This window comes from Pongo abelii, chromosome 12, assembly GCF_028885655.2.
Source record: "Pongo abelii isolate AG06213 chromosome 12, NHGRI_mPonAbe1-v2.0_pri, whole genome shotgun sequence".
Taxonomy (NCBI): Eukaryota; Metazoa; Chordata; class Mammalia; order Primates; family Hominidae; genus Pongo; species Pongo abelii.
In genome coordinates, this window is record NC_071997.2 from 102,056,801 (window position 1) to 102,080,023 (window position 23,223).

The 23,223-nt window shown below is 45.4% G+C and overlaps 1 protein-coding gene across 1 annotated transcript in view; it reads left to right on the top strand.

The window, feature by feature from the left end:
• The window catches only part of CAPN13 (calpain 13), a 91,006-nt gene extending 76,482 nt beyond the window's left edge, over nucleotides 1-14,524 (top strand). Inside the window, exons 18-23 of the mRNA XM_002812157.4 lie at nucleotides 705-773; nucleotides 2,698-2,773; nucleotides 4,700-4,828; nucleotides 5,864-5,919; nucleotides 6,477-6,533; nucleotides 14,062-14,524. Of these exons, the coding sequence (XP_002812203.3) occupies nucleotides 705-773; nucleotides 2,698-2,773; nucleotides 4,700-4,828; nucleotides 5,864-5,919; nucleotides 6,477-6,503 (357 nt within the window). The 3' untranslated portion in view covers nucleotides 6,504-6,533; nucleotides 14,062-14,524. The remainder of the gene's footprint in view (nucleotides 1-704; nucleotides 774-2,697; nucleotides 2,774-4,699; nucleotides 4,829-5,863; nucleotides 5,920-6,476; nucleotides 6,534-14,061) is intronic.
• The last annotated feature ends 8,699 nt before the right edge of the window (nucleotides 14,525-23,223 follow it).

Sequence of the window (23,223 nt, forward strand, 5' to 3'; positions counted from 1 at the left end):
ATCATAAATCAGGCCCTGTCTCTGCTGGCTGTGTTTTGGAATCTATCAGAGACACAGCCCATCTCCCACAGAGGAATCCAAATGGTCCTCATAGTGCCACGGCCCAGGGTGAGTAACCCTAGGGGAGGTCACATTTGCTGGACCCCTGCAAAGCGGACAGGTGTCTTTCAGCCTTCTTCCTACTCACTCACTGGCTCCCCTTCCAGTTCTCAGAGGTTAATGCTTTTCCCTTCGTTAGTCATCACTGAACCCATCATACGGCACGGCCAGGGCTGGCTTTAACATGCCCACGGGATGCATTCCCTCTACACTTATGCATACAGGGCTCTACGTGCTCGTCTGTGGCTGTTGCTTCTGGGGTTGCCATGACCCCTTCGTGCTCCTTCCCAATTTCTGGAGCCAGAGGGCCCACTCCAACTGGTGAAGGCTGTGTTCTAGACCCCTCTCTTCCCTCGGATGCAAGTGATACTGGCCTCCTTTCCTCAGGAGTTCCTTCTTCCAATTGCGCATTTTTCTTTGTAAAACAAATCTAAGCCAGGTCCCTTTCAGATACAGCGGGAGCCAGCTGGCGTGGGGCCACGTCTAGGTGACAATGGACCAACGGTGTTGCTAGTGATGAATGGAGCTGCTCTGGCTTCATTGGCAGGACAGCAGCCCCTCTGCACCTTGCACGCTGGCTGGTTCACTCTTAACTCCTTACCCAGCTGAAAGTGAATGGGCGGCTAAACCAAGGGGAGTTTGCACGACTGTGGAAGCGCCTTGTTCACTACCAGGTATGGGCACATTCTCTGTGACTAGCACTCTCATTCTGTCCAGTTAGCAAGGATTTACTGGGTGTCTAACCCTGCACCAGGGTTCAGGGGTATGAAAGAAGAGGAAATCTCACCCCTGACCTCAAGGAGAGCTCGCGTGTTGTTTGGGGAGACGTAGTGCAACTCTAGAAGGCACAAGGCAATGCCCAATTAGGTGGCGGAATGAGGGATGTGTTGGAGGTGGGAGGAGAATGCTGTCCCTGTAAGCTAAAGCTATCTGCTAGCATCTCCCCCCACCCCCGCCCCTGCATCCGCTGCAACACCTGCTAGCTTATCTCATTCCCATCCAATCCACCTGCCAGAGGATCTGTCAAAAACACAGATGTGGCGTGAGGCCTCAATGTGGCCTCCCCATTGTTCCTAGGACAAAGTCTAAGCCCTCAGAGTGGCACGCAAGACCCTCTAAGTGGGTCCCTATTTGGGGCCCAGGAGAAGCCCTTTCCACTCATCCCACTCTCTCCTTTAGACTCCAATACAAGTCTAAAGGAGACTCACTATTTCCTGTAAACGTCACACCTGTGCCCCTTCAGCCTGCCCCTCCTGCCTCTCCCCTCCCTGCACCCTGAGACTGGCCGGTGCCCACCTACCCTTCATACTTCAGAATTTTTCTTGTTATATGTATACCCACACATGCCAAATAGAAGTATAATCTGTTTTTAAAAACTAATAAATGCCAATAAATACATCAAATATCTAGCCATGTCACTAAATATTTTCATAACATGTTTAAAGGCTGAAAAAAAGTGTTCCTGTGTGGCTATTTCAGTATATATCCCCGGATCCCTGACTAGGGGTCACTTGGTTTCTCATTTCATTGCAGGGCACTGCGACGGCCAGCATGTCCATTCCCCTGGGTCCCCCAGGGCAAGGGTTCCCTCATATCCATCTTTCCCCAGAGCCTCCCTAGTGTCTAAAACACAGCAGGGGTTCAAAATGCTGAATAAATGACCGAAGAAATTCCGAATGAACGAATGAATTCCTGAGAACAGTCTAGGTCTGTCCTTGCACTCACCAAAAGCCAAATAAGGCCCCCAAAAAGCTGTCCAGCTGCTATTTTGCAACAGTTGTCTCCCACGGTTGGCCTCAGTCACATGCCTGTGTGTGGGTACTTTGCTTTGGAGTAGCTCCTGGGGACAGGTAGGCATAGACCCAAATTAGGGTCCTGAGTTCAGTCCTGCAGCACTTACACACCTAATCCAAGGCAAAATGTTCCCTGCCTGAGTATCAGTGTCCTCATCTGTGAAGTATGATGTTGACCAGGATTATACAGAGAATTGGATAGAGGTAGAAAAGGCCTGCCCCTGTGCTGGGCTACAGGAAGCAATTCTAACCTGCTTTCAATATTTTCTATAGCGCATTCACTAATGTGCAAAGCACTCTCCCAAGCACTTTATAAATATTTAGTCATTTACTCCCTGCAACAAACCTATGAGGTAGGCACTGTAATTAGCCCTATGCTACAGATGAGGAAACTGAGGCCTAGGAAGATTAAGTCATGGCCAAAAGTAATACAGCTGGTAAATAGTCCACGATTTAAACCCTAGCAGTTTGGTTGTAAAGCCTGTGCTCTTAACCACTACCCTACACAAACTCTTTGGAGAGCCCTATGCTCCCCTCAAAGGTAGAAAACTGCCCTATGTGTCAGGACCCAGTCTGGCGGTGCAGAAGAGGAAGGAGCATGGGTGAGGAGGGAAGCAGCCACAGCCCCTCAGCGGGCAGCCAGGATGGTCAGTTCACCAGGTGTGGCCACTGTGTCCTCCCAGTCCTCAGTGCTGTGACCGTGCCTTCCTCTGAGGTTTAGGGAAGCAAGCTCCCAAGATGGAAAAGGAGTATTCAGGACCTCTCCAGTCTTCACACAGACTTCTTGCTTCTCTTCCCCTATTAGCATGTTTTCCAGAAGGTTCAGACAAGCCCTGGAGTCCTCCTGAGCTCGGACTTGTGGAAGGCCATAGAGAATACAGGTACAATGGGGACTTTGGAGCTGTGGTGCCCAAGGTCCGGGGTGGGGGGGATGTGTGATGGGGTGGGGACCCAGTAGCAAGGCTGGCACAACAGTGCCAGGCAATCAGGAGAGAGGAGCGCTGCAGCTCTCGTGTCCTCCCCAGTTCACACTGACCCTAGGGGGCCTCCACGGTTGCAGACTCAAACATAGTTGCCCTGTCTGAGTTCTCACATGCCAGTCAATTTTCCCAGATGTCTTTCCTCCCCAGCACAGCTCTAATTGTGAGAAAATAGCCACCGCATGATTGATACCCTACCAGGAATCGAGCTCGCCTCGGAGACGCGCTTCCAGCTCAGTATCTGGGCCATCAGGGTTAAATACCCACAGGCTGGCTAATGATCTCTCTCTCTTCACAGAGAGTTTGGGGCTAAATTAAATCAAATGGCATCTGTCTGCTTCAAGTAGGCAAAAGCTTTCAGCCCTGGGATAATGATAATAATCCCTTAGGGTGCATAAGTGCTCCATGGTTCACCAAGCACTTCTGTTCGTGTCATCTCATTTGACTGTCTCGACTACCCTGCAAACTGGGAAGGGCAGGAATCATTACCTCCACTGTCCCAATGGGGAAAATGGATCACAAAAAAAGTTGCACAAGGAAATGGCCACCTTCCTTTAATAAAATGTAAATCACATTTCCCCGGGAGTCACTGGAAGGAGAGTCTCCATCATCCTCCCTTCTGTGGATCCTGGCCTGGAGACAGGGCAGAAAGATCAGACTGCTGCCCCCACCTGTAGCCTGGATCCTCCCCTTAATGCTTCATAACGTGGAGCTGGGACTCTCAAACCCGAGCTGCCTCCTAATCCCCTTCAGGGCTTGTTAAAGCACAGATTGCTGCACCTCTGATCAGGAGGTCTGGGTGGGGCTCAGGAATTTGCATTTCTAACAAGCTCCCAGGGGATGCTCATGCCCCTGGTCTGGGGACCACACTTTAAGAATCCATTAAAGACGAAATCTTTTAAAAAAGACCTCACACGTGACTCCAGAATAATAAAAGAGAAAAAAGTAGAAAATTGTTCAAATTCAATTCAGTAAGACTTCAGCAGCCAGGCAAGTAAGTGAAAGGGGCGATGGAGCTCACAGTCAGAAAACAGATGACTGAGAACGTGGCAAGCAGGAGAGGACCTGGCTTATCTAAAGGCAATTGAGTTCATGTTTTATTAACTCCGCTAGAGAAACCACCTGTGTCTCTGGCTGCCAGAGGCTCACGGGCCACCAGGCTTGTCCCCATGATGGATGGTTTGGCTTGCAGGGTTCTACTTGCTCTCTAAGTCTTGCAAAGCCTGACTATGTGCCAGTGTGCACTTTGCCCCTGTGAGGTCGGTGCCTCCCTGGAGCTTATAACTAGAAGCACAGGATGACAAGGCGCTGAGCTCCTGCCTGCCTGAGGCCACCTTCTGCATTCTGCTCTCCTGCCAATAGTCAGTCTTTTCCCTGGATGGACTTAGGACAGTCTCTCCTCCTGCCAGGGGCCACTCCCACCTACACTAGCAGCACCCATAAACAACCCACCTATAGTCATGGGTCAGGAGGAAGGTTGTCAAGGTCATCAGCAGAGAGAAGTTTGACAGAGGCAGGGCTAGAAGCAACCCCCAGGTGTCCCAGCAGCTCTCCCATTACGTGGGAATGATCAGATGATTGTGAAGCCTGATGTGTCCCCAGAGCGAGGTCTTCAGTATCTTCACGTGGTCTCTGGCCAGACTCCAGAACTAGGTTCCTGGGGCCTAACAACCAACAAGAAAGAGAAGACACTGAAGGGAGGGGGCTGAGTGGGAGGAGTTGGTGGGAGGTTGCCGGGCCCTCTGAACAGGTCTCTCAGACCCTGAGAGGCAGAGGAACCCTCCAGCCCTAGCCTCCTCTCACTCACTCATTCACCTGTGGCCCCAGACTTCCTCAGAGGGATCTTTGTCAGCCATGAGCTGCTGCATCTGGTGACACTCAGATACAGCGACAGCGTCGGCAGGGTCAGCTTCCCCAGCCTGGTCTGCTTCCTGATGCGGCTTGAAGTCATGGCAAGTAAGTGTCAACGAGGGGCATCCCAGAGACCTTGGCAGTGACTGAGGAACACAGGAGAGGACCGGCCACCCCCTACCCCACCCCAGGCCTGCGTGAGGCCTCAGCAGCAGGGTGGGCTGGCAACCTGCGTGAGGTGCCAACCGAGTCTGTAGATGGTGTGACCAGCTCCCTCTGCACCCCCTCTCCCCTGTAGTTCCCCATCGCAGGTCTCTTTTCCTCATCACCCTGCCCAGCCCCTCTCTCAGGAACAAGGTTAATTGAAATCACGCTGTCCCCGTCTCCAGGTTGTGTTTATCATTGAAACCTGCTCTTCAGTTATGTAATGAAGGATTTTGGTCTTTGTTGAAGGAATTTCACACACAAGTGAATAAGTGGGGGCAGGAGGTCCCTCCCCAGGCTTCAGAAATCCAACTGTGTGGGCCAAAGTTTCCACACTTTCTAGCAGCGTGACCCTTTGTTTTTAATGAAATCTAGTGTGAAACCCCGGGCCACAGTGGGGCCGCTGTGATTGCGGGAGAGAGGCCAGACCCCTCCCCACTCATAATCCTCTCACCGCCACGCCACGAGGCACCGCTGCAAAGCCTGCAGCTCTGAGCTGGGCAAAAAGATTGAGAGACTAAGGCTCTGGGAAGGTAAAAGAGAAGCCTGAGGTAAAAGCCTTGGCCCCCACACAGTTCTCAGTTGTACAGGGGAGGTCCCCAAACTGTATCACTGAAAGAGTGACAAGCCCTCACATCCCCACAGCCTAGTGTGGGTGGATGCAGGGGCAGGGAGTGCAAGGAAGCTGGGAGAGGGAGAGGCGTGTGGGCAGAGCAGGCACACAGCCCCTCTGAGGAGGTGAGCCCTGAGCCACTCGCCCCGTGCAGAGCTCGGCTGGACAGAGAAGAGGATGGGTGACAGGCACACCCCATGGAGCAGGAGGGGCTGCTTTACAGAATCACCTCCTGTGCTTCTTATGGGCCCAGGCCTGCCTCCCCTGAACTGCCTGGATTCCTTCCTCCTCAGTCAGTCAAAACCTTCCCTTCTTTACCCTAGAGACTTTCCGCAACCTCTCTAAGGATGGAAAAGGACTCTACCTGACAGAAATGGAGGTGAGGTACCTTCCCCTCCCCGGGGCAGGCACAGTCCCAGGCTGCCTCCCCTGACTTGATTCCAGGGGGCATTTTTCTCCCTGAGGATATTGAACAATCTGTCAAAGGCCAGCCAAGCTGTCCCCCCAACCTCCAATTACTGCCTTATATATCGCTGGCCGTCAGGCTGCTTTAGGATCTTGGCAGACAGATTTTATTTTTTTCCAATAGCTTAATAAAGCAGAGGATTATGTGGGAGTCATAAATCCAGGAGGGAACAGAAGGACAGCCCGCTGAGCTCACTGTACATTAAACTTATTCCCATTGAGTTTTAGAGGCTCCTGACCAGCCAGCTGGTAGACCTAAGATATATACGTCTCACTGCCTGGTTATTCAGGGAGTAGCAGAAGATGTGCTGTGAGACAACCCCACCCCATACCCTGCTTGGGTTGGAATTAGCTGGAAGGGGTGATGAGACTGGACTGAGGTCTTCCAAGGGAGGAGGGTGGCATTTGCCCTGCTCTGTATTAAGCTAACAAGTGTAAAGAATTGTTGTAATGATGATGCTTATTTTTCAGTGGATGAGCCTGGTCATGTACAACTGAAGCAAAGAGGAAAGCAGACCCACGGCTCAGGTAAGACATGGTAGCTTTGGAGTCTTTCCCTCCTGGGAGCATGAGTCCTCCTTCTCCTCTAAGAACTGCACATAAGACTCTCTCCTTGGGAGAGCCTCCCCAGGGATGACAGACCCTTACATAAGGGAACCAAGGCTTAGCTGCTCAAGGCCCTTGAGTTTCAAGGCCAATACTGCAGATTTCATGCAGACAATGTAGACCAATGGACCTTTATGGAAAGGCATGGCTTGAAAGGCATGAATGAGGGTTTAGAATTCTTTACTGAAGTTCCAAAGAAAAAAAGTATCTCTCATCACAGGAAGGGCAAGAGAAATGGTAGAAATGGAATGGTGTAGAGCAACAGAAATGGTAGAAATGGTCAGGCCTTGAGGAGAGAAGAGCAGGCTCTAGCCCCAGCTGTACCATTGTCTCACTGTGCAGCTTTGGACAGATGATGAACATCTGTAGGCATCAGTGTTTATCCCTCTAGCATGAGTGTGCTGAAGAATTAACACTCACGTCATTTCCTCTACATTTTTTTTCACGAAACAGACCCTAGAGTTACATAGTCCACACCCTAACCCTGCTGTAGCAGAAGCCCCATCAGTCTTCTAGAATCCTTTAGGACAGGGGAGCTCAAGATGTTGTGGTTCCCATTGTTGGACATCTCCAAGTGTTAGGTATTCCTTAGCTAGAGGCAATCATCTACTTCCCTGAAAATTTCTACTCATGCTTCTGGCTCTACTCTCTGGACCACTGTAGAAAAAAATACTGGACATGCAAGACCTACAAATATTTGAGGATACCTTTGCTGTTTTGCCCAAAGCCCATCTTCTTTAATTATTCCTGTTGGTTTTCATCCAGACCTCCTGGTGACCATTCTCTATGTGCCAATGTACCTTTGAAGTATACAGTTCTCCACGCAGCCGACCTGTGATCAATATCACCTAAAACTCGATTGTTTTTGTAAACAGTATTTAATCTCCCATTCATGTACCTTGAAGTCAAGAGACAGACACTGTCTCCATAAATAATGTTTTAGCATAAATATTTCCTGATGAACGCTTGATGCTTTCTAATGATCGCAAATGAATACTGCAGAGATCATAGTTAATTTGACCCAATTGTATTTCCTTGAGTTCTCCTTTCACTCCTTTTTAAAAACAGAACATTTGATTATTTTCAGTTTTATTGTGTCTGTTCCAATCTGCATGATTTCTAATATCAAAAATGATTCTTCAATTGTATATTTAAGCTAATTTGATACACAGGGCCTAAAGGCTTAAACTTTCAAAATAACTGGATTCTCTCTTACTATCTTTTCTCCTGTACAGGGTCCCGATTCTCTCTTAACTAATCTTTCAACCCTTCCTATTTTTAAAAAATGTGTCAGATAGAAGGATAATATTAGAGGCATTATTGTGTTTACTTCAGTTTCTTTCACTAATGCCTATCATCAGCCCCAGGAGCGCTTCCCTAGCTTCCTCATTAATCACCACCCTCTGGCATCACATCATTAAAGCACATCCACTCACTCTTGGCTTGTGGTTTGCTTTACAGAATTGGAGGCAGGAAGGTGAAGAAGTTCTGCCTCCAAATCTACAAACCCACTTTCCTCTGTAACTATTTCCCCCCTTCTTCCTCATTACCCTTCACCTTCTCAAGGGCCTGATTGAATGAATTCTCTCTTCTGTCTTCTGAATACTAAACCTGTCTCTGTCTTCTGGAGTCATTTAACTCCCATTTAAAAATGTGTATCTTTTAAATTTCTTCATCTCCTACCCCTTCCAGCTAAACTCCACCTCTTTCCTCTCATTGCAACCAAATTTCACGGAAGAGCTCATTGTCTACACATTCTCACTTCCCACTCTCCCTGCTAACTGCTTCAGTTGAGATTTCTTAGACATCATCTCTCTTCCCTGACTTTGGCCTGGCCTCCCTATCTGATTTTCCTATATCCACTCGTATCCCTCAAATCAATTTCCTGCAGCCAGACTACACTTTTTAGAATTCAAATCCAATCATTACATTCTCCAGGTTTAAAAACCCTTCAATGTCCTCCCATTGCTCACAGGAAAAATCTGGCATCATTAACATGGACCACAAGAGCCTGTCTCCTCTGGCCCCTGCCCACCATCTAACCACAACTTGTGCCTCTTTTTCCTTCTCTCTACTCCCACCACACCATTACACGTTTACTTCCTTCTATTTTCCATGCTTTTCCCAGCCTCAAGCCTTTGGCCTTTCTGTCTGCTCTGTCTTGGCTATCAGTCACCAAACTCCTGATCCTTTATGTCTTAGCCCAGTTGGGTTCCCATGTTCTGGGTTCCCATATTATTCACTCACATATCACCCCTCCCCAGTCATAACATTCAATACCCTTGGTTGTAGCCCATTCCTTCTTTTAAAGAAATATATTGAGATATAATTCACACATTGTACAGTTTGCTTATTTAAAGTATAGAGTTCAATGGTTTTTTGCATAGTCAGAGTTGTGCAACAATCACCACAATATGATTGTTATAACATTTTTATCACCACAAAAAAGAAACCCCATGCCCATCTAGCATGCCCACAGCAGTTGCTCCCCAATTGTGTCCCACCCTCTAGCCTGAGGCAACCACTAATCTACCTTCTGAATCTGTAAGTTTACCTATTCTGGACATTTCATATGATTGGATTCATACAACATGTGGTCCTTTATGACTGGCTTCTTTCACTTAGCGTAATGCTGTCAGGATTCATCCATGTTGTAGCATGTATCAGTACTTCATTCCTTTTAAGTGCCAAATAATATTTCATCTATTCCTCAGTTGATAGATTTTTTTTATCTATTCCTCAGTTGATAGACATGTGGGTTGTTTCTAGTTTTGACTATTATTAATAATCCTGCTATGAATGTTTGTACACAGGTTTTTGGGGGGACATATGTTTTTATTTCAATTGGGTGTATAGTTATGAGTGGAACTGCTGGATCATATGGAAATTCTATTTGTAACTTTTTGAGGAACCATCAAACTGTTTTCCAAAGCAGCTACACCATTTTACATTCCCATCAGCTGCAAATGAGAATTCCAGTTTCTCCACATCCTCAGCAACCCTTGTCATTGTCTGTCTTTTATAGCAATCCTAGGGAGTGTGAAGTGATATCTCACTGTGGTTTTGATTTGCATTTTCATGATGACTAATGATTTTGAGCATCTTTTCAGTGCTTATGGGTTATTTTATATCTTCTTTGGAGAAATGTTCATTTAGTTCTTTGTCCATTTTTAAGCTGGGTTATTTATATTTTTACTACAGAGGAGTTGTAGATGTTCTTTGTATATTGTAGATATGAATTCCTTATATATTTGATTTGCAAAATTTTTCTCCCCTTCTGCAGGTTGTCTTTGCAGTTTTTGACACTATCATCTGTAGTATATGAGTCTTTAATTTTGATGGAGTCTAATTTATCTATTGTTTTCTTTTGTCTCACATATTTTTGGTGATATAGCTGAGAAATCATTGCCCAACCCAAGGTCAAACTATTTATTCTGGTTTTTCTTCAAAAAGTTTTATAGTTTGGCTCTTACATTTAGGTCTTTGATCCATTTTGAGATCATTTTTTACATGGTGTGAAGTAGGGTTCTAATTTCATTCTTTTGCATTCATTCATTTGTCCCAGCACCAGTTGCTGAAAAAACTATTCATTCTCCTGTTTCTTTGTCTTGGAACCCTTTTCAAAAATCAATTTAATATAATAATTTATTTATGGACTTTCCTTTCTGTTCAATTGATTTATATGTGTATCTTATGCCAGTATCACACTTTGTTGGTTGCTACAATTTTATAGTAAGTTTTGAAATTAGGAAGTGTGAGTTTTCCAACTTTATTTTACTTTTCAAGACTATTTTGGCTCTTCTGGGTTCCTTGCATTTACATATAAATTTTAGAATCAACTTATCAGCTTCTGGGATTTTGATAGAGATTACATTAAATCTAAAGGTCAATCTGGGGAATATTGCCATCTTCACAATATAAAATCTTTTGTTCCATGTGTCTCTTCATTTTTATAGATCTTCTTTAATTTTTTTGAAAAATGATTTACAATTTTCAGTGTAGAAGTCTTACACTTTCCTTGTTAAATTTATTCCTAACTATTGTAGTTTGGGATGCAATTTTAAATAAAATTGTTAATATTATTTTCAGATTTTCATTGCTAGTGTACAGCAATAGAAATTATTTTTATATTGATCTTATATCCTGCAACCTTGCTAAACTTGTTTATTAGTTCCAATATTTTTAAAGGGCTTCCTTAGAATTTTATATATTGAAAAATCATGTAATCTGCAAGTAAAGACAGTTTTATTTTTCCACTCCAATATAGAGGCTTTTTATTTCTTTTTCTTGCCTAATTGTCCGGCTAGAACCTCTAATACAATGCCAAATAGAAGTGAACAAAGCAGACAATCTTGTGTTCCTGATCTTGGGGGAAAACACCCAATCCTTTGCCATTAAATATGATGATCACTGTGCGTTTTTCATTGATACCATTTGCCAGGTTGAGGAAGTTCACTTATATTTGTAGCTGGCTGAGTTAACACACTTTTCATTACTTGCTTGATGTCGGTATTCTCTGCTAGACTATAAGCCTGGGTATGTCTTGTTTGTTGCTATTTCCTTAGCACAAAGCGAAACACCTACCATGGAGAAACTAGTTGGTAACTTTCTCCCAAATAACCGAAAGAAATTGTTCTTTCAGGTTTATACCTTCCTTTGTTTTGTTCTCATCCCAGCATTTGTTAGTATTAGCTTATATCCTAGTCTTCCTGCTATTTTAGCTATTCTCTATTTTCTTCCCCTTTATGGTGTACTGGGAGGCAGGTAGTTAATATTATCTTGTTATTATCTCTAATACATCATGACCCATATTATCTTATGAAGGCCTATTTTTCCCTCACTTTTTTGAAAAATTTGAAAATTTCCCTCACTTTTTTGAAAAAGTTGAAAGTGTCCTGGTCACTTCAACTCTATCCAATATTCCTTTACTTTGCTATTACAAAGTTTCTTTCTTCTAGGAGTTCCAACACTCTGAGGTCAGCAAAGAGACTTTTATTGTTAGCCAGGATTCGATCCAGAGAAGTCCCTCTCTTTGCTCACTTGATCCTCTGTGTTACAAATTGTCACTGGAGCGAGCAAAGGCTTTGTCCTGAGTTAAGCGAGCTTCTCCCAGAGATGAGGGTTATTGGAGCTCCATCACCAGTCTACTTGGTTTCCAGGTCACTCCCTACAAACTGTGTACAAGAGGTCTTTTATCTGCCCTTGGACTCACCGGGCAAGTTGAGGTATACTTTCGTGGTAAGAATACTTCTGTTCCTCTCTCTGGCTCATCTTCAACCCATCTGCTCTCCTCTGACCTAGCAGATTGGGATATAGGTATATGCAACTGGGCTGAACTCCTCTTCCTCTCTTCCCATCATATATATTTCTTTTAAACAAAGTGTATGCCTTGTTGTCACATTGCAGGCAATACCTATATTAAAATATGTTAAAATATGTTTAAATATAAAGTTCATACTTGAAAGAGTGCGAATACTTATCTCATTGCTCTGTGCTCCTTGGACACTTGAGGCTGTATTGATTTTAATTGATTTCAGAGTCTAGAGGTTTAATACACGGCAAATCACACCCTGCTGAGAGTTTGTCTAGCTAATGTGATCTACATCCATGTTGATCTGTCAATATGCCAGTGAAATGCCTTATTCTAACAAAATTGTCATTTATAACAATTTCCCACTGTATAAAAATACAGTTTCTTGAGGAAAGGGCCACCTTCTCCTAGTCTGCAGGATTTAGGTGAAATATGACAACAGTGGCCCTGGTCTTACTGATGACCAACAACCATTTTCTGCAGGATGAGTCTACTTCTAGCCTAGTAAATCCATCTCTCCAATCTCATTCTGTTCATCAAAAGAAATTCTTTTCGAGAGACCTGGCTAGATGTTGGGTTGAAGACTGACACCCCAGGGCAGATGGAACTGTCAGAGTTCAAGTTAAACTCTCCTATACTTGTGAGTTGAGAGTTGTGAGTCTGGATGTGCCTCTGGTGATGTGAAAACACTCAACACCATTGGCAAGCATATACCTGGTGGTTACCAGGCACCTTGAGATGCCAGGGTGCCCAGCCTTCTGGAGCTGGCGTTGGAAGAAAAATGTATCCAACTGGGAAACTGACATGTACACTCCAAGGGCATAAACCAAGGAGGAGGAAGAGGTGGAATCCAGGAAACAGAAGATCCAACACTAGACAGAGGCAGGGAAGTCCAAGGACCAGCGCTGTGCAGCAGAGCAAGAGAGTGAGCCATCCCGAGAGGAGCTGGAGGGGCGGCCTTTGGGGAAAATGGGAGCAATTTTTGATCAGATTGCTTAATTATAGAAAAAATAATGTTCAGAGGGATTTTGAAATTCTGCTGGAGAGCTTTGGAAGAATTAGTAGGATAATGACTTAAACTAAGCAGACAAAAAAGTGAGGTAGTTATTAACTCCTGGAAGAATAAAGAGTTACAGAAGAGAAAATGTCATCCTAGAGTATTTTTTCACTCAGCAGTTAACAGTACATATATAATTGTAATAAAATACAAATGGAATATTGATTTAACAAAAATGTGACATAAATATATCAGAAGGAGGGAAGATGTAGACATGAAAGGGGGTTAGAAGCAACCCCACCCCATCTTGCATCATAAGGAGTCAATAGGCATTTAAAATTGACAAATCAAGAATTAACTGCATAAGCATATTACCTAGAAATATGGAGGTAAACATCAGAAGAAAGAGTTTAGGGAGGGGAATTTGGTTAGAAATGGGACAAGAACATGCTATTTTTCCTTCGTGCCTTGTAGTACTCTTTGAATTTTTTAATTATGTATCTTGGACTGAATTTTCATGAAAAAAATAGGCAAACTAGCAAGTAGTCTGAGAGACAAGAGAGGTGGAGGGAGGCAGGGAAGAAGAGTTGAGGCCTCTTTACCCCATGGGTAGGGCAGCTGGCTGATTATTGCAGAAAACATGACTATGCACGAATGTCACTTTATTCCAAGCCCCTTGCACTTGAGAAAAACCACTCCTCTGCAGAAGTCCAAAGCTAGCCATCTGGAGCTTGGATGGGACACAGCTCAGGGCTGTTGTTACTGTAACAGCCCCTGGCCTCAGCCCTTCCAACCTGCCTGGAGACGATAGGAACATCTCTCCCCCAAGTTTCCCTCCACTCCAGTGCCAGCCCTCAAGGTGCTAAAATGGGCTATGATATGAACTGAAGCTTGGGGCAGGACAGGTGCTGGGGTGCCCTTTAAGGAATTTTGAAGAATGGGGTAGGGTCATCGATTAAGGGGCCACGGGCATGTTGGGGTCTGTCAGCCTTGCCAGCAGGAAGCACCAGTGCTTCCTCTACTGTGGGATGATCCAGAACAGCATCTTTGGAATGGGGCCCCACTTCCGTGGTCACTCAGAGGAAGGAGTTTCTTTACTCACCCTTGGCCTTCTGCATTTGCACCTCCATGTCTTTCTCTAGGACAAGCTCCCAGTGATCACTCAAGAATCTGGCTCTCATTCTAAGAGGCTGTGCTGCCCACTGTGGTTGTGATACATCTAAACCGGCCCTGCGTGAAACCGAGTCCACGCTGTCTTCCAACAGCCTGGGTTCAGTCCTTGGCTGGCCCAGGCCCAGTTAAGCCTGTGGCCACCAAGCAGCTCATGTGAGCACTTTGGGATGTGCTCAGCCTACGTTGCCCTGGAAAAGGAAGCAGGAGATGTCTCCCTGTGGGAAAGGAGAAGAGAAGTTGTCTCTGAGTCCCCTGTCACCAGTTGGATTCATTTCTTGGAAGAGCCAGAATGAGCCAGTTTGCCCACCCTCGGGTGCTATGGGTGACACAGGAGCTGTCCACTGGGTGTTTGCAGAATAATTACACTATCTTATGTCTGAATCCTGATGATTTCACAGCTAAATGGCAAAAATAAAATATGTTTCCCATAAAGGTCTCTCATTCATATTCTGTCTCAAAAATACATTTGGGGAAGAGGAAAAGTACCCAGCAAGGCAGACGCTTCCCTCACTCTCTCCTCATCCATGGTGTGGTCACCGGGTGTCTCAAAAAGCAGAGGCCCACAGAGGATGGAAGAGATTCCACAGCATAACTGGGCCAGACCCCACTCAGAAGAATTTGCAGTTGGAAAGCTCATTTCTGGATGCATAACCCAGTAGGGGAATCATTGCAAATGGGTGTGTCAAAAGGACAGGAAGGTGAGAAGCTTGCTGAGTGTGACTTTCTGAATGGCACGGTCAGAGGACAGGATGGTGTGGGCAGGGCTGCATCATCACACACACACCCATGCCAGGAGCAAGGACAGTGCTCGGCAGTGATTGCATGCTGTATACAAGTACCAAACACGCAGCCAGGTGACCTCATCCACAGGGACTGTTGTAAAGCCTTCAGTCATTTCAAGTAGAATAGCTACCTGCCTAAGGAGTTGAGCCCCTCTTGCTAATGCTTTTGAATAGCGAGAGGGTCAGACACACAGCAAAGTTTGGGACAGGTCACTTTGCCTCCCAGTCCCCTGCTTGGTTAGCCAGGATAGATGCCCATGGTTGTGAGCATGGACTTTGGAGTTAAAGCTAATGTCTAAAGATCCTGAATCCTAGGCTGTCAGCTTGCCCTGTTACATAAGATTTTCTGCATGCAAAAAAACTGGGACTGGCAGGTCATCAGAGACTCTGATAAGTGGGAAAATCCATAAGAATGAATAAGCCATTTCCTACAGGATTCAAAGATGACCTTCACCCAGGCATTCAGGTAGAAAGTCCAGCACACCTGCACAATTTGCTGCCACAACCACATGTCATTCCAAGCTCCTTTTGGGCCTGCTTGCATCCTGGAGGACAAGCAGAAATGGATGATTCTGCAGGCCTAGGGTCAGTGGTGAGCAGCCCCAGGGGTCTGCACAGGCTGGACTGGTGTCCTTAGGATACAGGGCAATTTCCTCCCTCACAGGGCTTTGATCAGGGACCAGTCATTAATTTTCTCTTTAACAGGATTTAAAGGGGCAGGGTCCTCAATTGCTTGATTGAAAAACTGACTCTCCCTGTCATGCTGGGGCTCCAGAAGGCTCAGAAAGGCTCCAGGTGGCCATGGCAGAGGGGCCCGGGCTTCCCTGCTTGGAGCTGGGGGAGATTATATTCCAGTCTCCCCAGGGAAGGGCAGGGCCTTGATCCTAGCCCCAGCACAGGGCAGACCAGCTAGCTCACCCCGAGGCTGCACCTCCTCGGTACTCCCCATGTCCTTCAGCCAAGGTTGAGAAAGGGCTCCAGAGCAGGGCGGGCTTGACAGGCTGACGATCTCAGACAAACCCTGGCCCTGCCAGCCTCTTACACGTGGGTCCTGGGATGGGTTGCTTTGTCTCTGCAAGATGAGGATGTGGGCAAGGACCATGGCTGGTGCCCAGATGGAGGGGTGGGATCCCTCACGGAGCAAATGACAAAGGCTCAGGTACAAATCCCACCTGCCCCCCAGGCTCCCTAGAGCTTCTGCCACTACAGCCACCATATGATGGAAGCAAGGTGTCCAGATGAGATTCCTGAGGCCCCGAGAAGAGGTGGCCATGCCATTAGCAGTGGCAGATACAATGTGTCTCTGGGACACATTTAAAGTAGTGTGTAGAAGGAAATTTATAGCACTAAATGCCCACAAGAGAAAGCAGGAAAGATTTAAAACTGACATCCTAACATCACAATTAAAAGAACTAGAGAAGCAAGAGCAAACACATTCAAAAGCTACCAGAAGGCAAGAAATAACTAAGATCAGAGCAGAACTGAAGGAGACAGAGACACAAAAAAACCTTCAAAAAATCAATGAATCCAGGAGCTGGTTTTTTGAAAAGATCAACAAAATTGATAGACCGCTACCAAGACTAATAAAGAAGAAAAGAGAGAAGAATCAAATAGATGCAATAAAAAATGATAAAGGGGATATCACCACCAATCCCACAGAAATACAAACTACCATCAGAGAATACTATAAACACCTCTATGCAAATAAACTAGATAATCTAGAAGAAATGGATAAATTCCTGGATGCATACACACCCTCCAAAGGCTAAACCAGGAAGAAGTCGAATCCCTGAATAGACCAGTAATAGGCTCTGAAATTGAGGCAATAATTAATAGCTTAACAACCAAAAAAAGTCCAGGACCAGACGGATTCACAGCTGAATTCTACCAGAGGTACAAGGAGGAGCTGGTACCATTCCTTCTGAAACTATTCCAATCAATAGAAAAAGAAGGAATCCTCCCTAACTCATTTTATGAGGCCAGCATCATCCTGATACCAAAGCCTGGCCGAGACACAACAAAAAAAGAGAATTTTAGACCAATATCCCTGATTAATATCAATGCGAAAATCCTCAATAAAATACTGGCAAACTGCATCCAGCAGCACATCAAAAAGCTTATCCATCACGATCAAGTGGGCTTCATCCCTGGGATGCAAGGCTGGTTCAACCTACGCAAATCAATAAAAGTAATCCATCATATAAACAGAACCAAAGACAAAAACCACAGGATTATCTCAACAGATGCAGAAAAGGCCTTTGACAAAATTCAACAGCCCTTCATGCTAAAAACTCTCAATAAACTAGGTATTGATGGGACGTATCTCAAAATAATAAGAGCTATTTATGACAAACACACAGCCAATATCATACTAAATGGGCAAAAACTGGAAGTATTCCCTTTGAAAACTGGCACAAGACAGGGATGCCCTCTCTCACCACTCCTATTCAACATAGTGTTGGAAGTTCTGGCCAGGACAATCAGGCAGGAGAAAGAAATAAAGGGTATTCAATTAGGAAAAGAGGAAGTCAAATTGTCCTGATTTGCAGATAACATGATTGTATATTTAGAAAACCCCATCATCTCAGCCCAAAATCTCCTTAAGCTGATAAGCAACTTCAGCAAAGTCTCAGGATACAAAATCAATGTGCAAAAATCACAAGCATTCCTATACACCAGTAACAGACAAACAGCCAAATCATGAGTGAACTCCCATTCACAATTACTTCAAAGAGAATAAAATACCTAGGAATCCAACTTACAAGGGATGTGAAGGACCTCTTCAAGGAGAACTACAAACCACTGCTCAATGAAATTAAAGAGGACACAAACAAATGGAAGAACATTCCATGCTCATGGATAAGAAGAATCAATCGTGAAAATGGCCATACTGCCCAAGGTAATTTATAGATTCAATGCCATCCCCATCAAGCTACCAATGACTTTCTTCACAGAATTGGGAAAAAGTATTTTAAAGTTCATATGGAACCAAAAAAGAGCCCACATTGCCAAGACAATCCTAAGCCAAAAGAACAAAGCTGGAGGCATCATGCTACCTGACTTCAAACTACACTACAAGGCTACAGTAACCAAAACAGCATGGTACTGGTACCAAAACAGAGATATAGACCAATGGAACAGAACAGAGCCCTCAGAAATAATACCACACATCTACAACCATCTGATCTTTGACAAACCTGACAAAAAGAAGAAATGGGGAAAGGATTCCCTATTTAACAAATGGTGCTAGGAAAACTGGCTAGCCATATGTAGAAAGCTGAAACTGGATCCCTTCCTTACACCTTATACAAAAATTAATTCAAGATGGATTAAAGACTTGCATGTTCGACCTAAAACCATCAAAACCCTGGAAGAAAACCTAGGCAATACCATTCAGGACATAGTTGGCAAGGACTTAATGACTAAAACACCAAAAGCAATGGCAACAAAAGCCAAAATTGACAAATGGGATCTAATTAAACTAAAGAGCTTCTGCACAGCAAAAGAAACTACCATCAGAGTGAACAGGCAACCTACAGAATGGGAGAAAAATTTTACAATCTACCCATCTGACAAAGGGCTAATATCCAGAATCTACAAAGAACTTAAACAAATTTACAAGAAAAAAATCAAACAACCCCATCAAAAAGTGGGCAAAGGATATGAACAGGCACTTCTCAAAAGAAGACATTTATGCAGCCAACAGACACATGAAAAAATGCTCACCATCACTAGCCATCAGAGAAATGCAAATCAAAACCACAGTGAGATACCATCTCATACCAGTTAGAGTGGTGATCATTAAAAAGTCAGGAAACAACAGGTGCTGGAGAGGATGTGGAGAAATAGGAACACTTTTACACTGTTGGTGGGACTGTAAACTAGTTCAACCATTGTGGAAGACAGTGTGGCAATTCCTCAAGGATCTAGAACTAGAAATACCATTTGACCCAGCCATGCCATTACTGGGCATATACCCAAAGGATTATACATCATGCTGCTATAAAGACACGTGCACATGTATGTTTATTGCGGCAATATTCACAATAGCAAAGACTTGGAAACAACCCAAATGTCCACCAATGATAGACTGGATTAAGAAAATGTGGCACATATACACCATGGAATACTATGCAGCCATAAAAAATCCAATGAGTTCATGTCCTTTGTAGGGACATGGATGAAGCTGGAAACCATCATTCTCAGCAAACTACCACAAGGACAGAAAACCAAACACCACATGTTCTCACTCATAGGTGGGAATTGAACAATGAAAACACTTGGACACAGGATGGGGAACATCACATACCGGGGCCTGTCATGGTGTGGAGGGAGTGGGGAGGGATAGCATTAGGAGATATACCTAATGTAAATGACGAGTTAATGGGTGCAGCACACCAACATGGCACATGTATACATATGTAACAAACCTGCACGTTGTGCACATGTACCCTAGAACTTAAAGTATATTAAAAAAAAAAGTGACAGATACAAGGTTGAAGCATAAGTCCCCTGATTCAGTGATTGTGGCCTCTCCAGCAACTAGACTTTAGGCTGGTGCCCAGTAGAGCAGAGGAAAGGACTGGCCTGCTTCCCTGGAGCTGGGGGTTACCCCAGTGAGGTAGCCATCTGACAGCACATATGCACACACACACTCACTCCAGGGCAGCTGGGTTCCGGACAGCAGCTACATGTGCATACAGACTAGCGAAAGAGTTTAAATGGTGAGGAAGGAACAGAGTGTATCAGCCAGGTCTAGTCAGGAAAAAAAAAAAAACCACTCAAGGTATTTCAAGAAGGAAGGGATCTAGTCTAAGGAATGAGGCACTTACAAAGCTGTTGGATTGGTTAAAGGGGCAAAGGCCAGGAAGGTCACCACTAACTCCCAGGCTCACCACTAGCCTTAAGAGAACCAAGAAGCTGCTACTGCCACCCAAGCCAGACACTACAGGGAGCTGCCAGTAATGGTCCAGACCTCCTGTAGCCTAATGCCAGTGACTTGCAAGACAAAACCTCACATCTGCTGAAACCCACCTGACTGCACACCCTGCTGGAGGCAGAATCATATGCCTTCTGCCTCTCTTCTGCCTTCCAAATGTCACCCACATGTATCTCGAGGGTGGGACTTAAAATGTACCTGGATCTGTCCTGGCAAGGGTATTTCTCAGGCTTCCAGCCCCTGCCAAATAGGAGAGAATATAGAAAGTGGTGTAAAAGCTGCCAGGTGCCAAGAGACAACAGCCAGCACAGAGAGGAGGAAAATGGAAAGAGAGATAGAAAGACAAAAAGATGGAGATGGGGACCTGAGGAAGGGAGGAAACTTTAGACAGACAAGGAACAGATAGATGAGGCATGGCCGGGAGCGATACAGACAAATTAGATGGGAGAGACAGAGGATATGACAGAAATAGGAAGATTGAAACAGAAGGAAGAAGACTGGGGCCACAGGTGCTGGTGGGAGTATTGGCGATAGAGTCCAGCCACGTGAAATCCATTCCCAGTGGAAATGCTGAGCTGCCCAACGCTCATCAGAGTTGTTTTAACTCTGTTCGTCTCAGACTTCTGAGGCTATGAGTTTCAACATTTATGTATGTAGGAATCGCCTTGAGTAACTTGTTTACAATTTTTTCTGAGATCCTAATCCAGAAGGTCTGGGGCTGGCCCTGGGGATCTGTGATTTTAAAGCTCCCCAGCTGACGGCACATGGTCCTTGGGTGACATTTCAGGAATCACTGCTTTTGCAGCTTTACTGACTGGTGGCAATTCTCCAGACTGCAGCAACCAGGGTGACCGTGAGATCCCTAATGAATGCAAGCTTAAGGCCTACTGTGTTCTGAGGCTTCTTACCCGTCCCACCACAACCACACTCTGCTCCCTGGGATGTCACCAAGATCCCTTTCTACCACCTCCCAGTTCCCAGAGAACTGATGTCCTTGTTGATTTTTACCTCTAAACAAGCTAATTAAGCAATAATCTTAAAAGAATCCATCACTCTGACAAGGTTGTTGATTAACAATCCTCCAGCCAAGCCAAAGTGCTTAATATCTCAGCAGAATGGTCAATAATGAGTACAGCAGTGGCACCTGGCTGCAGCAAAGCAGGTGATAGCTGTATCTGAGAAGACGGGTGCAGAATGGGTAATGGACTCGACCTTGCCGCCTGGTGGAGGACAGAGGAGGGGAGGGTGGATGGGCTTGGGGCTGCACAGATGGGCCATCTCTAACCAGACTCTAGACCATCCTTTCTGAGGCCACCAAATGCCCCCAGAGGACTTCTAAATCTCGGAGAAACTCTGGATCATAGGAGAAGGGTCATGTGAAAGGTGGTTAGACACATGGACAATTTTGTTTTTGTTTTGTTTTTGTTTTCCAAGACAGAGTTTTGCTCTCATTGCCTAGGCTGGAGTACAGTGGCACGATCTCAGCTCACTGCAACCTCCAGGGTTCAAGTGATTCTCCTGCCTCAGCCTCCCAAGTAGCTGGGATTACAGGCACCCGCCACCACGCCCAGTTAATTTTTGTATTTTTAGTGAAGACAGGGGTTTCACCATGTTGGCCAGGATGGTCTCGAACTCCCGACCTCAGGTGATCCACCCGCCTCGGCCTCCCAAAGTGCTGGAATTACAGGTGTGAGCCACCACGCCCGGCCGACATGGAAAATTGTGCAGCTGTGTCAGTGATATACCCACTCAAGTTAGAGAAGAGACGGGCAAGACGATAAAATGACTGCCTTTGAGAGAACAATGTTAAGTCCAGGCTAATGTATCTTTCTCTTTTCTACACTTAAACACTCTTATTTTAAACACCTCTCTGTTCCCTTAAAAAACATTTTCTTTCTTCCACCTTGGAGGATAGGCTCTTTGACCAAATGGAATGTGGTAAAACACTGTCCCCTGATGGTCAGAATTGTTGCAGCTTCAAATCCTCCACAGTCCAAAGACTCCTGCCCATTCAATCAATATCCAGTGTGGGCCACAGAAGATGGAGCCTCCAGGCAGCCCGGCAGGAGCATGCACTATCCAAGCTGCCACAGCTCCATCATCTCCACTTGACTTCATCTTGGTCTGAATCCTATTCTCACTTTTGCTGTTGTTTGCATAAAGATTGGATGAGCTTGACAAGGACTCTGGACCAAAAGGAAGGAAACTGGCCCCACCTGTGATCTCTGGTCACTGACATGCCGTGTCATCTTGCCTCTTTAAGAGTTTCCAGTTCCGTTCAACCACAAAGTCAGGCCCTGCCTATGGCTAAATTGGCAACATTAACCCACAGTGTGAGTAGGGCAGGGCCTAGGTTATATTCTCAGTCTTGCAACTGCCTCTCTGTCTGACCTTAGTCAGATTCTCCAGATGGGGGTTTTGCCTGGCCCCTAAATTCTTTCCTTCTAACTTTCTTGTTCTCTGAGACTCTGCCATGGCTTATGCTTAAGGGGCTTTCCTAGAGCCCAGTTCTCCCATTTCCCAGCCTGGCAAATAAAATCAATTTCGCTTCTGTTAGAGCCATTGCAACTTCACCACCCATGTATTGAGCCTGGAGTAAGTGCTCAATAGATGTTAAGGGAGTGAATGAATGAGCACATGTGGTGTAAAGATACGCACCACGGGGGAGCGGACAGAGCACTGGGTGAGAACTCTGGAGTCTAAAGTTCAAGTCCCGGTTCTGCCTCCATGCAGCTGTGTGCCTTAGGGAAATGGCCTTCTCTTCTGAGCTTCCTTCTCCAAAAATGAAGGGGCTGGACTTTCAGATTTCTAAGGTTCCTTCCATGTCACAAACTTAGGGATCCAGGTCCTAACACATTCTACTCCGCAATCATCAGCAAGGGGCAGCAATTAGCCAGAAAAAAAAGAGCCCCTTCAATTCAGCAACAGCAGCTCTGCTGAGACCCATGCTCTCGGGGCAGTAAGTCAAAACAGTCCTCTCTTTCCTCAGCTTGGGAGTTGCTGCTTCTCTTATGATGCTTGTGACAATGAAAATTAAAAACCCTTTTCAGCCACCTGAGGTTGGCATTTAAACCAGCGTACACATTGCTTTGGGGGAGGTAAAAAAAAAAAAAAAAAAAAAAGGCCACTGTGCAGCTGCAATAATGGTGAGACAGTGACACCTAGTGGTCATCTCTACTAATCACTGCTCAGCACTGCAAGCCAGGGGCTTGCCAGAAGTGAGGCTCTCCCTATGGCTAAATTGGCAATATTAACCCATAGTGTGAGGAGGGCAGGGCCTTGGTTGTAATCTTAGTCTTGCAACTGCCTCTCTGTCTGACCTTAGTCAGTTTCTCCAATTGTGGGTTTGGCCTGACCCCTAAAGTCCTTCCATCTAATTCCCTTGTTCTCTGAGACCCTGCCATGGCTTA